Source organism: Patella vulgata, chromosome 8, assembly GCF_932274485.2.
Source record: "Patella vulgata chromosome 8, xgPatVulg1.2, whole genome shotgun sequence".
NCBI classification, from domain to species: Eukaryota; Metazoa; Mollusca; class Gastropoda; family Patellidae; genus Patella; species Patella vulgata.
In genome coordinates this window covers 22297570-22318286 of record NC_065886.2, presented here as the reverse complement: position 1 = coordinate 22318286, position 20717 = coordinate 22297570, and the positions used below count along the sequence as shown (strand labels likewise).

The following is a 20717-nucleotide window of genomic DNA, read 5'->3' as shown; positions in this document are numbered from 1 at the left end:
GAAATAAAACATTTATAAGTAAAACCAAAAATAGAGAACAGAACTAACAAGACAATTTGACATAAATTATATGTCTATTTATTTGAATAAAAAGCCTGATATAACCATGTTAGATATAACAGCAGTTGTGTAGAATCCATCGACAACTTGTTACCTTACAGCCATTCCATCAAGTAGTAGAGTGAAGTGATTCAAACAGTTCTAGCCAGCTGTGATTACCGGCTTACCAACACTTTCACAGAATGTCAATATTACAATTAACGGGATGGACTGACGTGACATACAGAGTCTTGTTATATAACCAAGTTCAGGGTTGTCTTTACTCTCATCCTCCTCATCGCGAGGTAATGAAAAGTTGGGAGTAATTTGGTTATCATTGTTAGAAGCTAGACATCTTTCAGGCACCCAGACTCCATTTTGAAAGGTTTCTCACTGAATCACTCGAAAATTGACCAAGATGGTTTTTCTTTAATATAAGACAGCCAACATACATCGTTACAATAACTTAACACAATGTTTACTCCAAACGATCACAAGTTCTTCAATTCAATCAATTGACTCTTTCAATAAACACATAATCAATTTTACTTCCTACTAGAAAACTTGCCCAAATGCCATTCCACGATGGTGCCATTGAAAGAGAAATAAGTCATCATTTCCACTAGTCAGTAAAGACTACTAACAACATTTATGCGGTAATCAGGCAGAAATGAATCCATACCTGGAGCTTTTTGAAGTTTTAACCAAAATTTTGTCAAGATTTCTCAACAATACAATATGGTATTTGAGTGGAAATAATTTTTATACACCTGCATGGAAATGTGTTCATACATTGTCATCACCCCTTTCCGTACGTCGTCCACAATTTCTTGTGAACACTCTACAAACTACATTTATCATTTGGTTGTTTTGAAATTGATATACAGTATGTTGTTTACAATTAATTAGTGAGATAAAAAAGCCTATTTAATTTCAATAATTTTCATGAATTTCTTCTGGAATTATGGCCCTTGTTTCACTTTATTGTACCTTGTGAATGTATGAAATTCTTACACAAAATGTAAATTAGTAAAACAAAGAATCCTATTGAATTTCATCAATTTCCAATAATTACTTCTAGAGTTATCACCCTTGTTTAACCCTGTGAATGCTCGAAGGATGAAAGGTATCATATGATCTGTATAAAATTTATATGCATCATTTAAATTAGTGAAACAAAGAAGCCTATTGAAATTCAGCAATTTCCAATAATTACTTCTCGAATTACGGGTCTTTTTTTACTTTATTGAACAATGTGAATGCTCGAACAACAAGTCATCGTCTGATCTGTATGAAATTTATATGCACTATTTAAATTAGTTTAAACGAAAAATACTGATGAATTTCAACAATTTTTGTTTATCATTTCCAGGCCCTGGTTTCAGTTTGTAGCACCTTGAGAACCCTCAAAGGACAAACATTGAAATTGTCTTGTAAATGCTCCCCACTACCTACAAAATATTAAATATGCAACAATCCTTGTGGACCGCTCGACGATTTGGCTGCTGTGGGCATGTTTCGTTACCTGGCAAACCTATCCTTGTAAAGTTGTTTCTTTTGTAACATTTTATTATGCAATCTTAAATTATAGTCCATTTATTTAAAGCCAGAACAAGCCAGATCATTCACATATATATAATTTGAAAGGTAAAAAAAAAAGGTAGTATTTTAATGTAAAGAGTGTACCCTGTATTTATTGTGTAATTGAGCACATATGGGTATATAACGACCTAGGTACATGAGAATGGCCTAGCTTGTACAAAAAAGATAGCACAAATTATTATCATTATTGTCTACGACATACATGTAAAGATGGTGATGTGAAATCAAACAAAAAACAACCCAACTTATAATTAAAACAGCCATAACTTACAAATCATTTATAATTGAATGATTTGAAATTTTTTTAGGATAAAATTTTTTTTATAAACTTGATTCTGCCATGTTGGCTTTTTAATAATACTTACCAAATATTTCTCCATGAGGTGCATATTCCGAAACCAAATATAGCATATTTTTAGTTTCCATAACCTACAAAGAGTAAAGAAAGAAAATTAGAAATGTTACAAGGCCATTTATTCATTTTTAGCACTGGCCACGTCAGATTCCATTTATCACCTATCTCCTTCCTAAATAATCAAAGCTACAGTCCTGACTGTTGTAGAAAAGGCCAAAATAACATTTTTCTTATTTACATTAAAACAAGGCTGAAAGGTGGATCTATGAAACTAAAAGTATGGAACTTGAAAGACTCCAGGTGCCTTAATTGCATTTTTCAGAAAATCTTTAATCATCACATGTTAATCATTGCAGAGGTGGGTGGGGGGGAATGGTTTTTTGGGGGTTTTTTTCAGTTTGAGTAAAGTCTGTACCATTACACAGATCCGGGATTGTACAGCGCAGTGGACGCTTATGGCTGGCGCCTGGATTCATTCACTTGATTTGATATTTGTTTATTTTATGCAATGTCTATATTCTGTCTTGTCCGCAGGTTTATTTTGTAGATTTTGTTTTGCATGTATTTTTATCAGAGGCCACAGGGGGTCAATTTTGAGTTGCGTAAAAATACATTCCAAAATTTTGCATTTTTTCCTTCTACATTTGCGTGACTTAGAGAATCTCAAAATACTCAATAGAAGCAAATATAATGGTTGTGTGACCAACCCTATTTTAAGCGTCTTTATTTTATTGGTACTGTATTTTGTCTAATGAAGACTAGAGGTCAACGGCATATCTATGGTTGATGGCACAGTCATTTCAATCTTTCACTTCGACAGGAAGTAATAAGCAAACTGTATCTCTACGAAAGCCAATATTTGATTGGCTGAATGTAAACAATTTATCATATACTAGCCAATCCAAAGTCTTGTATGAAATGTGAGTTATTGTTATAGAAGGCTTACTGCCATGAACTTAAAGATTATCGAATGAAATAAAAGGAAATATGTTTTAACAAAATCTAATATTCATGTCCATATATTTTAATGGTTTATTTCAATATTTATGACCATATAATTAAGGCACAGTCGTAAGCTAGCAGACAGCTAATTCAGGCACAAAGAAAACTTATCCAGTCTTTTTATTGGCATAATAGTGTAGTTGTTGAATGTCTGGATATAAAAACCTACGGAGACTAGTGTAGCGGTTAATGACGCAGTGTACAAACTACAACAAAGATTTTGAAAGATATAATAGAATAATTTTATCGGTTATCTAAACATAATCTAATTATTCTCACGTTAAGGAAATTTTCTGTGTGTAAATTACGCAGCGTCCGACAATATTTGCATAAGCAAATTATTATAAAATAAAATTGAACCATGTTTTTGTTAGTCCCAAAATGTTCTAGTTTGTGTCGATTGGATAAACCCCATTTCTATCACTCTCTCTTAATCAATCCATGCTAAAATGTAGACTCAGATTGATTATTTAACATATAATTAACAGAATCAAACCAAAATATCGACAGTAGATACATGTACATGTAGTCCTAGTTTGAATTCAAAATCTATTAAAAAGACGCCTTTCAAAAGATTCAGCCGCTGGCTCAATCGATTCTTTAGATACTAATTTAGATAATAAAACAAAAATGTAGGTACATGTGAAATAACATCTTAGACATGACACCGGGAAGACAAATGATCACAAAGAAAGAAAGGTGGTGGCCAGAAATGAATAAAGTAATGTGAACTTTAGATGACCATAACTTCCTTCAGCGTTAATCATTATTGACAGTTAGGATTTTAGTAAGACTATTTTTTATTGTGTATGGTTTAAAGACTAGATTTTTCCATTAACTCAGAAATCTTTACATCAGCTCCCTTGAAACACATCTTGGCAACAAACATGTGTTTGAATATATTTTCCAATCGAAGATGATATATTAAGGATCTCAAATTGTGTTGCTTTAAATTTATTATTTATTGTATTGTATAAGATTGATTTTGTATTGTTTTATATATTGTTAAAAAGTACAATAAAGAGTTTTTATCTATGTTTTGATATCAGATAATAAAGACAGCTATATTTAGCTCATATATCTATTAGATAAATAATAATCAATATCTAAAATAGAACTATATAATAGATTATACAACTTATATATCAACCATCTTAATCGCACTCTACATGTACCTGGTAACAATAAAAAGTAAGCTCACACTACCTGGTTACATTACATGTATTTAAATACTGAAAATTCAAAAATACATATTGTCATACATATTTTTAATTCTGGAATGTACAATACAATGTAGGGCTGTACGATATTTCAAAAAGGGACGATATCGATATTGGCATTTTTTTCAACGATATAGTTAAATATCGCGATATTTAATAATAATGTCACTTTGCTATTGAATAAATTAAATATAAATGCATTAAAGCTACAGTGTGAGTAAGACTTGTGGGTAAGAATTGCTTTATTCATACACTACAAACTTTGCTTTTTTATAATATAGATTTATTAAAATGAAAAAAACAACATCCTTTTTGGATAAAAATTAAATACAACCGCTGATGTTTAAAAAGCGTCTGCTTGTGACCTTGTGTAAGAAAATTCTCAAATATCACCTGCAGTGGAAGTATGTAGGTGCGGTCTTCAAGTCTTGTATTGTAAGTTCAAACAGTTTAACAAATACTAAATGATCTGGACTATCTTTCATTCAAGCATTCGATTGGCTGCGGTATTTGTGGCCTAACAGTGACAGTAATCTACATGTATTTATAGATCGTTTTATTCTTGCTTTCAGAAATTAAGTTTTGTAGAATTTTCTAAAAATATTCGTTTTTTTTTTAAAATATGACAACCTATTTATAGCCTGGTAATTAGCCGCGGTAGTGGAAAATTTCAGGCGTTTAGTAGGCCTAAGCTTTACATGTAGTAACAACGTCGGCTAATTTCCACTGCTGTATAGTGTATTTATTATCTATTTTTATGCTTTTTTTTCCATATTTGAAGCTTTGGCGAAATTCGATAAACCACTATATCGACGATTTTTGGACACATGATATCGTAGTTGGGTCTGAAAATACCATATCGCGATAAATGACTATATCGAGAATATTGTACAGCCCTAATACAATGTAAGTGCATTTAACAATAATTTACAAACGACGTAATATTCCAGAATGGATGGCAAATTATACAGACAATCTGATTAAAATACAGATCTATATTTCGTTTCGTTTTTTTTTATACTTTCGATGGCCTACACTACATGAAAATCTGACAAGTTAAAGCGATAGGTCACGTAAGGGGTCAAAAGACCGACTTATGACCCTATGACGTCAGGCATTGATTAACCAATCAGCATTGATGTTACTAGTGGATTACCCACAGTTCCGTGAAAAACACGCCTAAAGCTCGCCGTAACAGACCGTTTCATTGGCTTATCCCTGACACCATTCAGAACACGAGTTAAATAACAACTCTTCCAGATCCAAGTGCAGTAAAGACAAGTAAAACGAAATTTTGAACTATAAAAACGAAACGAAATAGGATCTGTGTTTTAATCAAATTGATTTTTTAAACACAAAATACATTGATCCAAAATTGATTAAAATCGATGGACACCTGAAGTTGACATTACATAACGAATTTGACATTACTGTCTTGTAGGCTCTACATATTGTAAATGTCTGAATGATAACTCAAATTTTTGCCTAATGATTTTGTTTTAATTATCGAAATCATTATCAATAAAACACTTTTTTATCCCTTATTTTAAGGGAAATTCTGAAGTTGACCATCTGTCACCGGTGTCTTTATGATTCCTTGCTTTACAGTACCGTACCACTGTTGCCTGTACCAGTATTAAAAACATTTCAGCAAAAAAGATAACCGACACGTTAAAAATAACTTTAAGGTAAAAGTTAAAGATGCATTATGTAAGATTTAGATAGACAGCTGACAGTTTTCGCTTACATTTAAAAAATAGATAATGAAAAGGGAGTATGTTGAAAATTTCAGTCAAATGACTTCATTCTGAGCGGAGTTACCGTCGTTTGTCATTGCTACTGTTGTTACAAAATCATTGATAATCGTATAATTTAAATCTGTTGAAAATCAAAACCATTCGAAGTTCTAGAGAGTTGATTATGGGCTTAGCATGTAAATAAATGTCTAATTAATGATTTATATAACATTTGAGGCCCATTAGGCAGATTTAGCTCTTGAATAATGTAGATCTTTTAAAAAATAACCTGTAATAAGTTTATCATTACTGTTTAAGCAAATTCACGGCCTACATTCTTTATTATTGTTGACTTCTGTTGATAATAAATGCTTTAGACTGAGTAGTAAGCAGCTTTTATATTTGACCCTGAATGGAATCAAGTCCATATCTTTTATATCTTATCTATAGCTTCGGTTCTTGAACTATTGTATTTATAGTAACAATGGCTATCTTGTAGCTAATATTAGTTTGCGATGTTTATTTATAGCTTGTGTAGATAATGGTATATTTTATGTAGGCTACAGATACGAAGTATTGACTTGCTGTAGAGAAACTGTGTAACACAAGCTGTATTTCACAGCTAACATTTGTCTTGTAGAAGACTATAGTGGACTGGATAATAACAATGTATTGAAGGCCATTACAAAGATTTAAACAAATCTCAAACAAGATTCAATTATTTATAAAAAAAACCAATTATATAAAAACGTTCTAGGCCATACATTCTTAACTGTTTTTTATTCAGATTTATGATGCCTTAAGGCTTTTACTATACAGCATCAACATTCTAAAGCAAATACAAAATACACAAGCTTAAGGCAGCTGATCATAATGTAAGGGATTTTGAATGCCTTGCAAGCCACAGCAAATTAGATAGTGTCCCCAAAATGCAAATGATGATCACCTGCTTTAAATATCAAAATTATATAGGTATCTGGGCATCCAATCTAGAACGAGTAAGTGTACTCCGATATTTATTATCGCAAGAACTATTTAACAGTTTTATTAATCAATTGTAGATTGAGATGAGAAGATACCTTATTATGTCAGCATGTGGCTAGCACAGACTGGAAAATTTTCTTATGGTCATTAATGTCTAATTGAGACAATTAGCAACTTTAAATACTAACTTATAAAATTTCTTTAAATGAAATTAATGACACTGTCAGTGTCGCCTTGTCAAGAAAAGATGGATAAATAGCTATGACACATTTTTGTCCTAATGGCAGGAGTAATGCTTTAAAAAGGTCTTGGGGTGGTTTTGTATTGAATATGCAGATTTACACAAACTAGGTTTAATTAATAGATAAATAGAAATTAAATAGATTGAGAAATTGGGGCTGAAGTTTAAAACCAAGTTCAAAGATGTAACCCTAAAGGGGCTGTCTTCACTAAAACCATCAATGTTTAAATTTAACAAGGAGTATAATATAACATTGCATCTTCATGCATAAAGCTGTTGAGTAAGTTTTAAAGTTGGTGTTATTAATTATAGCCTGTACCACTAGTATGACAATCTACTGACAGTTTGAGGACAAACACAAAAATATTTTTGCTTGAGTTTGAGGTTTAGTTTTTTAAACATCTATACAAGTACCTTCAGTGGCTACAAAGACACAAAGTTGTCATTGTTTTTAGGTTGAGATTTATGTAAGATTTGAGCTAGGTTTCCAGACCTGAAACTGCCCAAATAAATTCTCCCCACCCCTTCCCCTGAAAAAACCTAACCCTAAATTATGTTGGGGTCATTTTCAGATAATTTAACCCTTCAGAGGAAAAAGTCAGAGGAGAAAATCCTGCTGAGCCCTCCATGTTTTGGGTGTTTTTTTTACCATTATGTCGCTCACTATCCTTTGGTTCCCCATAATTTAATGAAGAAAAGAATATGTTCCATGAGCAGTGCAAACAGTACTTCTGGTCTTTTTTCAGATATAATAGAAAATTAAAAGAATGTTGAGTCATTTTGTTGGTTAATGTAAATAGCTGCTATCTTGTTCCAGATTACAACTAGTATTCAAAAATACTGCAGTCATGTTTTGGTATTACAGTGTTTCATTTTTGCAGGAGAATCAAATTAGTACACAAACCCAATAAATTTAATATATTGGCCTTTTATTATAATGTCCTGGATGTTTGTAGGTGTCAGTTAAAATAGTTAAATATGAATCATATACTTTGCTAGAACAATATGACACCTTGATGGTTGGTCATATTTAATTACTTCCTACCTTTACCTTTACAACTGTCAAACACACACCACACCTGGTGCTGTCTCATCTAAAAGGAAATGATTAAATATGTTGGATCAAGTACATTATATGGTCACTCATAATACCTTTTATATGAGTGCTTGTACTTGTAGTAATACCAGTGTCAAAGACATATTATATAGACAATGCCCGAGGATAATTGCGCAACAACACAAGGACAAAACAAACAATAAAGTAGAAATAGTACAATTAGATACCCATTTCCATGACAGATACATTTTGCCGAAAAAGCCTCCAAATTATACCAAAATATATAATCAGAACGACTATTGAATATCATAGGACATTCAGATATTCAATGTAGTTAATATTGAATAACACTTCTTAGTATTATTTATCTGTACAATAAAGGTAATTTTCTGTCCATTTCAATTCATAGTTTAAAGTAGGAATATTTTAATAAAATTGTAAACTTGTAAAGTTACATAAAAGTTATAAAAATCTTCCAGATCATATTTGGTTTATTATTAAGCCCATGATGGACTGAAATTTAATCATTGAACTGATAGTCTGAAAAATATATCTGGCACTTACCTGGAAGAGTTTTACAATATGTGGATGATTTAGCAATTTCATGATTTGGACTTCACGATACACTTTCTTCAAATTCGCTTCATCTAGCTGAGTTTTATCTATAATCTTTATTGCTACCTGAAAATATAACATAAGAATCGATAGAAATGGAATTTTCTCACAGGGTACCATACATGTAGTTGCCAAAAGGCACAGAGCCACACTTTCTAACCCTAGACAATCTGCCGACACTTGATGAGAATGAAAAAAAATCCAAAGCCTTCTGGGGAAAAGATAAATTATGCCACGGAATTAGAAGCAAGAATTATCTGCAGGCTTTGCAGCAAAAATAACTAGAAAATTGCTAGATGTAGCTTTATATATATAAATGTAGATTAGAATTCATCCAGGTTACCATTTCGAATTTTAATTTCATGAACAAGTTTTATCAATAGGAAAGGAGTAAAAATTCACCAAATTCAGCATGGCCCCTTAAGAATATTTTAGGATATCAAAAGATTTTAAAAATTCAATATTTGATGGTGTTTGATGAATTTGTAAGGTGGTTTGGAAACATATCCACAAAGAAGAATGTACCGTCCGTACCATACGAGAATGTGTTGGAAGCAATACTAGTGAAATTCAAATTCTGTGGAATTGTCGAGGGGTTCATAGATCTGCATTAAACCAGTAGTTGAACATAATACAAAATATTACAGATTTGAATAGAGTGCTCATTTATTAAAATAATCAGTTTCCTCAATTGAAAATTTTCCGCATTGGGCTTAAGAATATTAAGTGCTAGCTGACAATTAATTTTCCTTGTTCTTAAAAAAAAATACAGAAATTAATTTTTTAAAAATATGTTCATACAATATGTTCAATCAAGTACATGTAAGAGCTAAATCTTCCTATTGCATGTCTTTCTTTTGGTTTCAAATGTAATAAGCTTATAAATTATTATTTAGAAATTTATTCACATGGCAAGCCCATAATCAACCCTCCACACCATCAGATGGCCGATTTTTTAAATGGATTTGAACACCCGCGAGATTTAAAAATTTAAGCATAAATGGATAGTCGAAGCTTAGTCTCAGTTGACAAGTACTGTTGCTACAATAATAAACAATGGGCTCAAAATGTTCACCCAGAATAAAGTAATTTTAGAATGAAATTTTCATTATCTGCATATTTTTTAACAATTATTCATAGCAAGAACAGCCAGCTATTTATCTTAATCTTACATAATGCATCTTTAAGGAATTAGGACTGTGTTTAGCCATGTACATGTAAGTTACAGGGCACAAGATTAGAAATAAAATAGAGTTCAACATAATTCCGACCAGTTTGCGAAAATGGAAGATTCCATTTTATTGAATGTTTCTTGTGGTTAGGATAAAATGTATAACTGTTACTACAATGCTATCATAATAACTCTAATTTTATGAGCTTGACATCACTGCACCAGCAGTCAGTATTAGAATACAAATCCTAGCCAACATCAAATGTTATATCTGATCTGATATTATAAATTTGGTCTGGACAGATTGAGCCATCATTTTTGTTTCAGAGTTAAAAACTTTCTAACATCGAAGTCATTTAAATTGGAGTGATGTTGACGAACTCCCTGCACAAAAAGAGACAGTAAAACTCATAAAGTCAGCCGTTTTAATTATAATGCTATTGCTGGGTCACCTTTTCTTTTATAAATACACCCATCAACTGGAGATCAGTAAAAGAATTTTGCCAAGGTAGTAGTGAGAGTACTGTATGACTATGAGTGTCCACAATATCAAGGTATACTGCCAATGGCTACTTTGTGACATTATTCATTAAATGAACTTGAAGGATTATAAAAGACAAGGTCTAAGAGAGCAACAGCTGTCCATGTAGCCTACACACAGGAACCACATGTAGTTAGTGTACCGGTACTGGCTTTGTCTTTAAGAATTAAATTAAAGGGATTTTAATGTTTGTGGCTAACAAGTTATAAAGATTATTTCTAACAGATTTAAATTATACTGATTTACATAATGAAAAAAAGGAAAATTTATTATTGGTGAAATGTACTTGTTAACGTTACATCCCAAAAAGTAACCACCCTCTATTCATAACATCAACAACAATATTGTATACTATTTACATACAAACACATGTTGTGTTGATTATACAGGTTATATCCAAATATAGTATGTCCTGTTGTTTCACTGTAAGACATCCATAATACAATGACAACAGCATGTTAACATGGTGGAAACACATACAAACCAGTAGGTGTTCAGCACTGGTATGTTCTAGAAATTTTAAATGAATGGGGTTCACCACAGCATCTGATATCTCTCAAAAGAGAAATGGTGTGAAGAATGGTACTGCCAACAATGATCCCCATAGAGAGCTATTAAAGCAAATCAGAAATTTTGTTTAGAAAAGTTATATTGGCAAAAAAATGTATGACCAAAAAATCACTTGATCTCAGATGGGGAAAGGAGTGCAGAGGGTTCAGTGCAATAAACTGTACATAGACTAGAGCTATGAATCCATCGTTTCATGCATATGACATGGCAATGGGTGTACCATTTCTAGAAAAGCAAAACAGCTCCTCATTAATGATTTTAAAAGACTTAACATTTTTGATTTAGGTTAAAATAAAATGTTGAATTGAGTAGTCTGACACATATTATTTCAATTAAAGGGACAGTCCTAGATATAGATGGGAGAAAATACAAATTCATTTGGCGTGAAAGACTTTTGCAAACCTTTATTCCTGGTCGTATATATAACTACAAGTAATTGCATCCGAAGCTCTAGGATACACCGTTCCACAGAAATATTTATACATTTTGGGCCATCTCTCCTCATATCCAGTGACTGGATAACCAGGTCTATATATACTAGATGTAGCTGAAGTTATAGTGTAGGTAGAGTGACATGATGGTTCCAATTACTAAATCAATCATACAATAAACTATCATTTAGACATTTATCCATATGACAAGCGTACACAATCAACACACTAGCTACATGTAGATCATTGGATGGCTGAGATTTAAATGGATTTAATCACCTACAAGATTTAACAATATAGCGATAAATTGAATAATCAAGATTATGTCTTGATTGCCATGTACTGTTGCTACAATAATATTAATAAACAATCTAAACAATATAAATCATTCAAATTTGTTAATTCACTGAGTTAAAATTAAATTGGTTAGACCATTTGATTTGGGTCAAAATTATATCAATGTAGATATATACACTTCCATCTCGGATTCAATCGGATTAAAAATAGGCCCATCAAAATATTTTACTTAACACTTAGTGCCTTACTACAAGTGGCACAGACTTCTTTATATCACTAGCACTTGCAGAGGATGCTGAATGTTGCGAATTGTTATATTTCTTTTAGATTATAATTAGATGTGCAATGAAATGAAATGAAGTTTAATGTCCTACTGTTCTGTACCGACTGAGCTAATGAAGACAGGGAGATGTGCAATGAAAAAAGTATGTAGGCCTACCTTACATGTATGTAGAATTTCATATAAATCAGAATTTCTGACCTACATGTACTGTACTACTAACCAAATTTCGGTCTAGGCCTTTTACATACAGTAGTACAATACTACATGTATCAGTAAATGCTACAAAATTAACCAAATAGGCCTATGGACAAAAAAAATTGTGTATCACAGTGATTATGAGAGTGTGAGACGGTGAGAAATTATGAAATATCTGTAAATAACAGAACTTATAAACATCCTGCAAAATAACATGTTGTTTGCTTTGGTTTTCATTCCCCAGTCTTGACTAGTTCCCTAAAAATACCCTTCTATAAGCTTACATTTTTGCGGCATTGCTTACTGATACGATCAATCTACTAAGGGAATGCAGTTGTATGCATCTAAGCGTGTCCCTCTGAATCTCTTTCCGAAAATAACGATTAAAATAATTTCTTATGTATAAGCACTAAGTGATCTAAGATTACACAAAATGAAAAATTTGTCTTCTGCAATATGCTACAAGGTTGTTTTTTTTTCTTTCTGAAAACTCAATCCTTATGTTTTTCCATTCACAGTACATAATAAATTTTGTGGCTTTTTCGTGTTAGTTAAAATGTAAAACGAGTAGATGTGTGGGGGAGGTTGTTATAAGAGATGCAAGGAATGTCTGATGATTTCTCTAGACTTCAGGTTAACTCTAGATCATACTTATCTACTCTAATTAGTAAAATTACACCATGATGGCATTACTATCAGGCTAGGCTGGGTAAAGAGTAGAACATTTCTGCTCCGAACGCAAGTCTCATTACACTCGCCCTATACGTTAAGGAACCGGCTTATTGGCTCCTTGTTGCAACCTTTTGCCTTCCCAGTAAGTTTTACTGGGCAACTTTTTACTGCTAAACGGCCGCATGTCAGTCCCTGTGAATTCCTGTACAATGTAAAGGAACATTTTAGTGAGAAAATAAGACTTTGCTTACCTCGCTAGAGTCAGGATGTGTGACACATAGACGAAACAAAATTTAGGTAACCAAAGCTGACCTTAAAAATATCCTTGTTTCGCCTAACGCGACCGACTAACTAAAACCACCCCCGACTTAAATTATTTTATTGCACTTTTCCGCGATCTTTTTATTTTATTTTGTGTGTCAACCTGAAATATATCACGAGAGTTATTTCCCTTTACTATGGCTATAGTTTGATTCATTATTGAAACTGGTTGATCAAGACGAAAGCGTTATAGGTGTCGCTTCTCAACAAAATGGTTGCAGACGAAAGCACGTCTATTCCCACGAAATGATTCTGCCTCTATGTCTGTGGGGCGTCGTTTTAAAAATGAAGATATTTTCAATATCCGTTTTCGAGAAAAATGAAGGCACAACCCGCACGATCGTTAAAAACGTGTTGAAGGGGTTTCACACTTAGAGTTCGTGGCAAATCGTGTGCGAGTCTCGGAGTCGTGCATCACGAAAAATCCCGATGTCATACTCATTGATTTGTTTGACAATAAAAAAAGACGAATGTTTCCCCCCCCCCCCCAGAAAATTATCAAGCTGTCAAATTAGCTCTTTAAAAAAAAATCTGAAAAAAAACCCCGACCTACCGACCCTTCTCCTCGATTGTGGGTCGGGTTTGGCGAAACAAAGATATTTTTAAGGTCAGCCCAAGGGAAAAAAATTGGAATCTTTGAAAAAATTAGAATTTTTTCAAAGATTCCATTATTTCCCCCTAGTTAATCGAATTTTGTCTTTGTATTGCCAATGTTTATAAATTTGTGTGTTTAGGCCTACCTATATTTAGACTGCAATCGCGACGCTTAAGCTACTTAGCAAGAGTGGATGAATTTTTACAGTAAGCTGTGTCGCACATACTGACTCTAGCTTCTCAACAAAATGGTTGCAGACGAAAGCGTGTCCATTACCATGAAATGATGCCCGTGGAGTGTCTTAATAATAACAACAATATTTTTAATAGTTTTCGAGTAAAATGAAGGCACAACCCACGTAATCTTTAAAAACATGTTGAAAGAAATTCACACTTCAAGTTCGTGGCTAATTATGCCTCACTAAAAATCCGGATGTCAAATTAGCTCTACGAATTTTACTTTATAAAAGCAAAAGTAAAAAAAAAAACCAACAAAAAGTAAAAAAAAAACGGGTGACCCTTCTCCTTGATTGTGCCTGTAGGCTGTGGGTTGGGTTTGGTGAAACAAAGATAATTTTTAGGTCAGCCTTAGCAGTAAAAAGTTGACCAGTAAAAGTTACTGGCTGCTGAGGAGTTTCAACAAGGACAGGTGCTAATAGGCCCGTTCCTGAAGGTGCGAGTGTAGTAATGAGACTATAATTAAGTTCAGGCTAGGTAAAAAGTAGTATGACTATGATTATGAAACTTCATTCATTAACGGTTATGGGGCCATATAATTATTCAAATTGTCTAATTATCCCCCTCAGTTTAGTGTCAGGGCAATATCTAGTGACACTAGTAGTGTGGCTATGATTAATGGTTGAAACTTTCGAAAAAGGGAGATTTTCTAAGAATTATTTTAACTTTGACTTGGTCACCTTTTTAGAGAGGCCGGCACCTTGTCACTTGTCGGTTTGTGTTAATGGCAATTGGTCTTACTGGAGACATAGGATCTTATTTATAAATGTGTGTCTGTTCTATGCTTATTTTGCAATATAGATTTGGTCAGTGAAATGATAATTCTAAAAATTAGGCTAATATAGGAAGAATTCATAAAGAAAACAAACCTCTGTTTTAGTAATCCGATGTTTTGCTAATTTAACAACTGCAAAGTTTCCCTTTCCGATCGTCCTCTCAATATCGTAAAATCCAACACGGATTTGTCCTTTCGGCCTCTCCGCCATGACCATTGTTTATACATAGGTACAGTATATCTTTTAACTTTCACCAAATGAGCCTTTTCAACCGTATAAAGATAGTATAATTGGTCGTGGACATCTTCCCTACCTCTCCTATTTTCGCATGGCGCTAGTAGACAGGTCGTGACGTCATGTGACGTCATCGGCACGTCCACTGTTGTATTATCTGATTTGAAGGCGGAGTTTCGTATTCGATGGTTGCTATGGTAAACCTACTACCTTTGACGTAAGTGCGCGTTTCGGGGCTAAACAAGAATACTGCATATCAAAGAAGTGGTACAACAGATTGGTTGAGTCATTCCAAACAACAGGAGAGATGTATAAAAATAGCTCGATCGAAGAGTTAAAAAGGCTTCCGCACAATATTTATACTCCCTAAACAAGAATGATCTATATTGGATGTAGATAGATAATGTGTTTATATACGACCGGGCATTTCAACTTGTATTTCCCTAGTGGTCGTACCTGTAACGACCTATATAACAGCCACCGGCTTATCAACATTGGATTGCTTACTATACAAATAGTTATTAGCACACAGCAAAAAGAATGTGGGCCGAGTATGGACCACTTGGTTATAAATATGGTTAATCCGCATTTTAAGATTAGAAAGATTAATTTTTTTTTTTTTTGTTGTTAGGTTTATAAAAATTCACATGGGCGGATCCAATAGATTTTTTTACGAGTGGGACCGAACACATCCAGAATGGGTACATGATATCTGCCTCTCTCATGGCTTTTGAATGGGGTTTCATGAGAGAAAAGGGGGAGGGTACCGTCTACAAGACCTCTTCCCTGCAGATAAATCACATCACAAAAATTACCAATGAGGAGTTGAGGAAATGTCAGTCCGGTTTCTATCTATAATTGTATGCATAATATACTACTATTAGCAAGTTATTTTCAAATTAAAATTCGGTCAGTTTATGGTAAGGTAGATGACTGTGACGGATATAAATTATACCACCTTCCGGATTTATAACTAGGTTTAACTACGCGGGAGATATTGAATATATGTCGTCATAAATTATCACTAAAGAGTAAATAGTCACCACCCACTAAAAATTCAAGTTGTTATAACTACTTATATAATCAGTTTTAATCACGTGACTATGATATTTATCTCGGTCTCATTTACGGAATTTGATTGACTGCTTGTAAAAACATACATGTAAATCGGATAAAGCAAATAAAATACAAAATGATAGAACACACTTAATAAACTGATTGACCTTCAACTGCTAAATAGCTTAATAATAGCTTACAGATGTGTTCAGTAGCTTAAAAATTGTCTCAGGAGACAATCCCCCGGAGTCCCATTTTTTTCTCGCGACGCTGACAGAACCCCCGACGGAAGTGATTTCCATGGGCTTATACTAGTGTTTAGGTGCTATGCGGGTAGCGACTGGGGTAGGTGAGGCAAGATTGTAAAAATGTCGCCTCGGTGGGGACTTACGGTCGCATGGGTAAGCTATCAACTTACTTCATACAAATTTCAAGCAAATTGTGCAACAAGAGAATTCAAAAGATATGACAAATTAATCATGGGAAGTAAAATAAGTGTTTTCCTGACTGACAGATTTCAACAAAATCGGATGATAACTTTTCCCGATAAAACGTTAGCAAAATTATATAAAAGGATCCTAGGCAGAAACACTATAAACTGGTTTCGAATCCTTACTTTAAAACATTACTTAATAACCCCTGGCATTACACATCGTTCACAAGATTCTACAAATAAATCAAGGGAAACAACCATGGCAGTCATTATCAAAAACCTGTGAACTACGCAAATCCTCCGCATTGATGATATAGATCACTATGCTCAGGAGATGTTCAAATCAAATTTCACAGACCATATCGGTCCTATTTTTGCCCAAAACATACATCAAACATAATATAATTTCTACCTAAATCAGTTTTAGAAAATACAAAGTTGATATTACTGGCTAATTAACTTAAGCTCGGTGTTAAATATTATATTGGCCGTGATTGTAAAGATTGCGACCAATTTGCAACCACTATGCTATCATTGTCATGGATGTCAACAATGTAGGCGTACACAAAAAATTATATAAACTTTTTCTGAAGTGCTAATAGTGGGAATAAAGACACATTCTTGACAACATCCAGTTGAAGGCGGTATACGTATCTGTTTGGTTTATCTAAAACCAACAGGGTTATTAATATCTTTATGTAATTGTAATCGGTATTCCGCGATATATTCTTGTAAATTCCTTGATTTTAGAATAGCACGTGCTGATGAATGACCTAGTCGACCGATATCTTCAGGATATTTAAACTACCGAGGCACGGCCAATCACCATAATAATTAAATCGACATTCAGGAGTTTAATTTTTCCCTGTTATATTGGAGGGTTTGCGCCATTGTATCTGATGGTAACTAACCATTTGCTATTAACCATTTCTCTCAGTCAGGAGAGAGAATCAGCTGACCTTTTAATATCTATATGTATGGAGATCTTTGTAACCTTGTACTATATGCAGGACATTGAATTAATTAATATGATGTAAGTGTAGGAGAACATAGGGCCTTCGGGTAGTAAAGAAATGTCATTTAGTTATTTCAGTAGCAGGAAGATGTCGCCGATCCTTCAATAACGCAATAAAGGCACAGACCTGGTCAGAGATTGGCGACGGGACCGGTTTGCGTATGATTAGATGCTATAGTATACTAAACCCGTGAGTCAATCCCGAATGAGTGTCATCATTATTAATTCGTCAATAAAATAAATACTCCCTGTTGTCCCGTCCTCTTTTTATAAACACCACAAAATTTATGGTGCAGGATGTGACGTATACGTTTATAGTTAACGTTCGAAAACTAAATGGTAGTTTCTCTGCAGGTATAGGGTGGGTCTGTTGTTCAGATTGAGGATGTGAGTGCTGAAACAATGATTGCGCCCACGATTTGGTGCCCTGGATAAAGTTTCAAATTTTCAAAGTACCATGGACACAGTTGGATGCCTTGAAGGTATCAAAGATAGAGAGATTATTTAATGTCAATATTTGACAGTCAAATTTCCAGAGTTTTTTTTAAAATGAAAAATACCAAAATGCAAAAGTAATATTTAGGCTACTAAGAAAACATTCCTGACGGTCCAGGTTTTGGAATAGCTAGAGCCCAGGTACAAATAACGTCGGACAAAATATAGCCTACAGCAGCGCAAAACAGGTTACACATGGTGTAACAAAGTTTCTGAAACGGCATAATTCGGCAAGACTATTCCCCGGGTAAGTATTATATGACCACTGCCGGGTAAATATTGTATGGTAAGACCGCCACTGCTTTGGTAAGGTACAAAAAGTAAAACAAATTTCTGAGCCACCAGTACAATGTAAAACCATTGCATAGGTAAAGGCTACGCAATAATACCACTGCGTGGATGTTTTTTGACGAACCGTTCTATAATGTCATCCATATCTAACTCATCATATTTAGTAGAACCATCTGATACTTTTTTTTATGTAGCTGAGCAGGGGGGGGGGGGCAGCATAGGAGCAGAACATTAGGACGTTAAACCCCATTTCATTTGATTTCATTTTTGTTTTACAGTAACATCATTATACGGTAAGATCACTACTTCAGTGGGTCAATTGGGAAGATCACTACCGTTAGTCGACCCAATTTATTTTAGACATTATAAAGAAAGCTTGCTGTTTTAGTCTTAACATAAGTGTAGCATTTCTTAAAATAATAATTATCGGCCATCTACATTAACTACAGTTGATGATCTGTGTTTGAAGAGTGATGCAGGTGTTATAATGGACGGATGATGAGTTGTGTATAAATAAGGTAAACGTGGTATATTGAATAGAAATTATTCATATCACTACACCTCCGCAACATCTATAGCAACTCATATCCGTTTTATAAGATAAACCTATCTCCATATATGACGTGCACGAGTTATACAAGCACAAAAACTAATGAAGGTCCTAGCGTCTCTACAACTTGGGTCGTTTGTCATGACACCTTACAAAACTTGCAATCTGTATTCGACTAAAATTTGATTGGAAAGACGATAGACAAGCCTCGTGAATTCTCCTTGTCATGGGTAATGCTTATGGGACTTCAGTTGGACTGGACAAAACCGAAGTCGGTGGGCAAATAAGAGAAATAAAATGGGGTTTAGTATCCTACTTTTCTACACCAAAAAAGGAGCGGCGGTGGTTCAGTGAACAAGACGCTACCTCGCTAACTAGGAAGTCTTGGGTTCGCTTCAGATAGTGAACATTCCACCGCGGTTCCCCCTTGTCAGTGTCGCAGGACGAGTGGGTGGGCCGACAAGGAACGTGCACCTAAAATGAACCCTTGGCAGTTGGAATTCGAACTAAGAGTAGGTCATAGCACAGTGTATGGCGTAAGCTCGTCTTCATTAGTCCAGTCGGTGCAGAAAATTATAAGGTCGTTAAACCCCATTTCATTTCTACACTAAATGTACTACCGGTGGAATTTTGTTAGGGACGCGGCGTATCCATCTACTTTTTATCGAATTCCAACTGTTATGGATTCTTTTAAGGCACACCAATGTGGAAACGGGACCTCGGGTTTTCATCATACAGGTGGCTGTGATTCTCCTAAAACGGCAAATGACGAACGTCAAAAAATAGCGATAATGATCGGGAGTGCATTATTTCCAGCGTATTTTCTATTCTGCTGTAAATTCACAACGAAACGAAGAAATGTCATGTAATGATAATACGAGAAGACGTATATTTTAAGCCATTTAAAGACATGACTTCTATTCATTTTTAAATGAATTCCTTATATATTGGCTTATATGTGTTAATAAATCTACACTGATGAAATAAAAATTAATTTGCAGTTTTTCGACCAAAATGCGATTTCAAGATAATTTAAAGAAAAATAAACATTGCCGATCAGTGGCGGTGTCTTTTAATAAATCTAACTGATCGGTAATGTTTCTTTTTCTTTATTTCACTACGTAGTTTAGTTGGACATGTTTACATTACAAAATATGCAACAAGTCAGAAGAATCTGCCCATTCATCATGATCATGTGCTTAAGTGGGTAAGACGCTGGCTCGCTATCCTGGAGGTCGGGTGTTCGATCCCTGCATTGGCCGAGAAAGTTCATCCAGATTTTCCGGCGTGGTTTCCCCTTATATCAGTGATGCAGGACGGAGGGCCTGACAAGGACAGCTGTCTAGTCGTTCGGATGGTACGAAAAACCGAGGTCCCGTGTACATATTGGCGTGCACGTAAAAGATCCCTTGGCAGTTGGAATTCGATATAAGAGTAGGCCGTAGCGCCGCTGCCCGGACAAAATTTCCCTCATAGCACACTGTATGGCGTATGTCCGTCTTCATTAGCCCCGTTTAGGAGCAGAACAGTAGGACGTTAAACACCATTTCATTTCATTTCATTTTCTGCCCATTCATATTTAAAGTTGCTAAGTCTCTAACTCAATATCATCCAAAATCTTCAACATTGAAAACACAAATTATTTGTCAATTTAAATCAACATTGATGCTGTGATCTCACCGAGAAAAGATGGGCTTCTGATAT

The 20717-nt window shown here is 34.2% G+C and overlaps 1 protein-coding gene across 2 annotated transcripts in view; it reads right to left on the bottom strand.

Annotated features, from left to right (window-relative positions):
- The window catches only part of LOC126829468 (serine/threonine-protein kinase SIK2), a 36103-nt gene extending 20798 nt beyond the window's left edge, over positions 1-15305 (bottom strand). The window contains exons 1-3 of one of the 2 annotated variants that reach the window (XM_050559374.2): positions 15033-15305; positions 8801-8917; positions 2007-2070 (exon numbers count right to left, since the gene is read on the bottom strand). In XM_050559374.2, the coding sequence (XP_050415331.1) occupies positions 2007-2070; positions 8801-8917; positions 15033-15155 (304 nt within the window). In that variant the 5' untranslated portion in view covers positions 15156-15305. Of the gene's footprint in view, positions 1-2006; positions 2071-8224; positions 8233-8800; positions 8918-15032 lie in introns of those variants that run through there. The other variant, XM_056102756.1, reaches the window with a different exon arrangement.
- Between the last annotated feature and the right edge of the window lie 5412 nt (positions 15306-20717).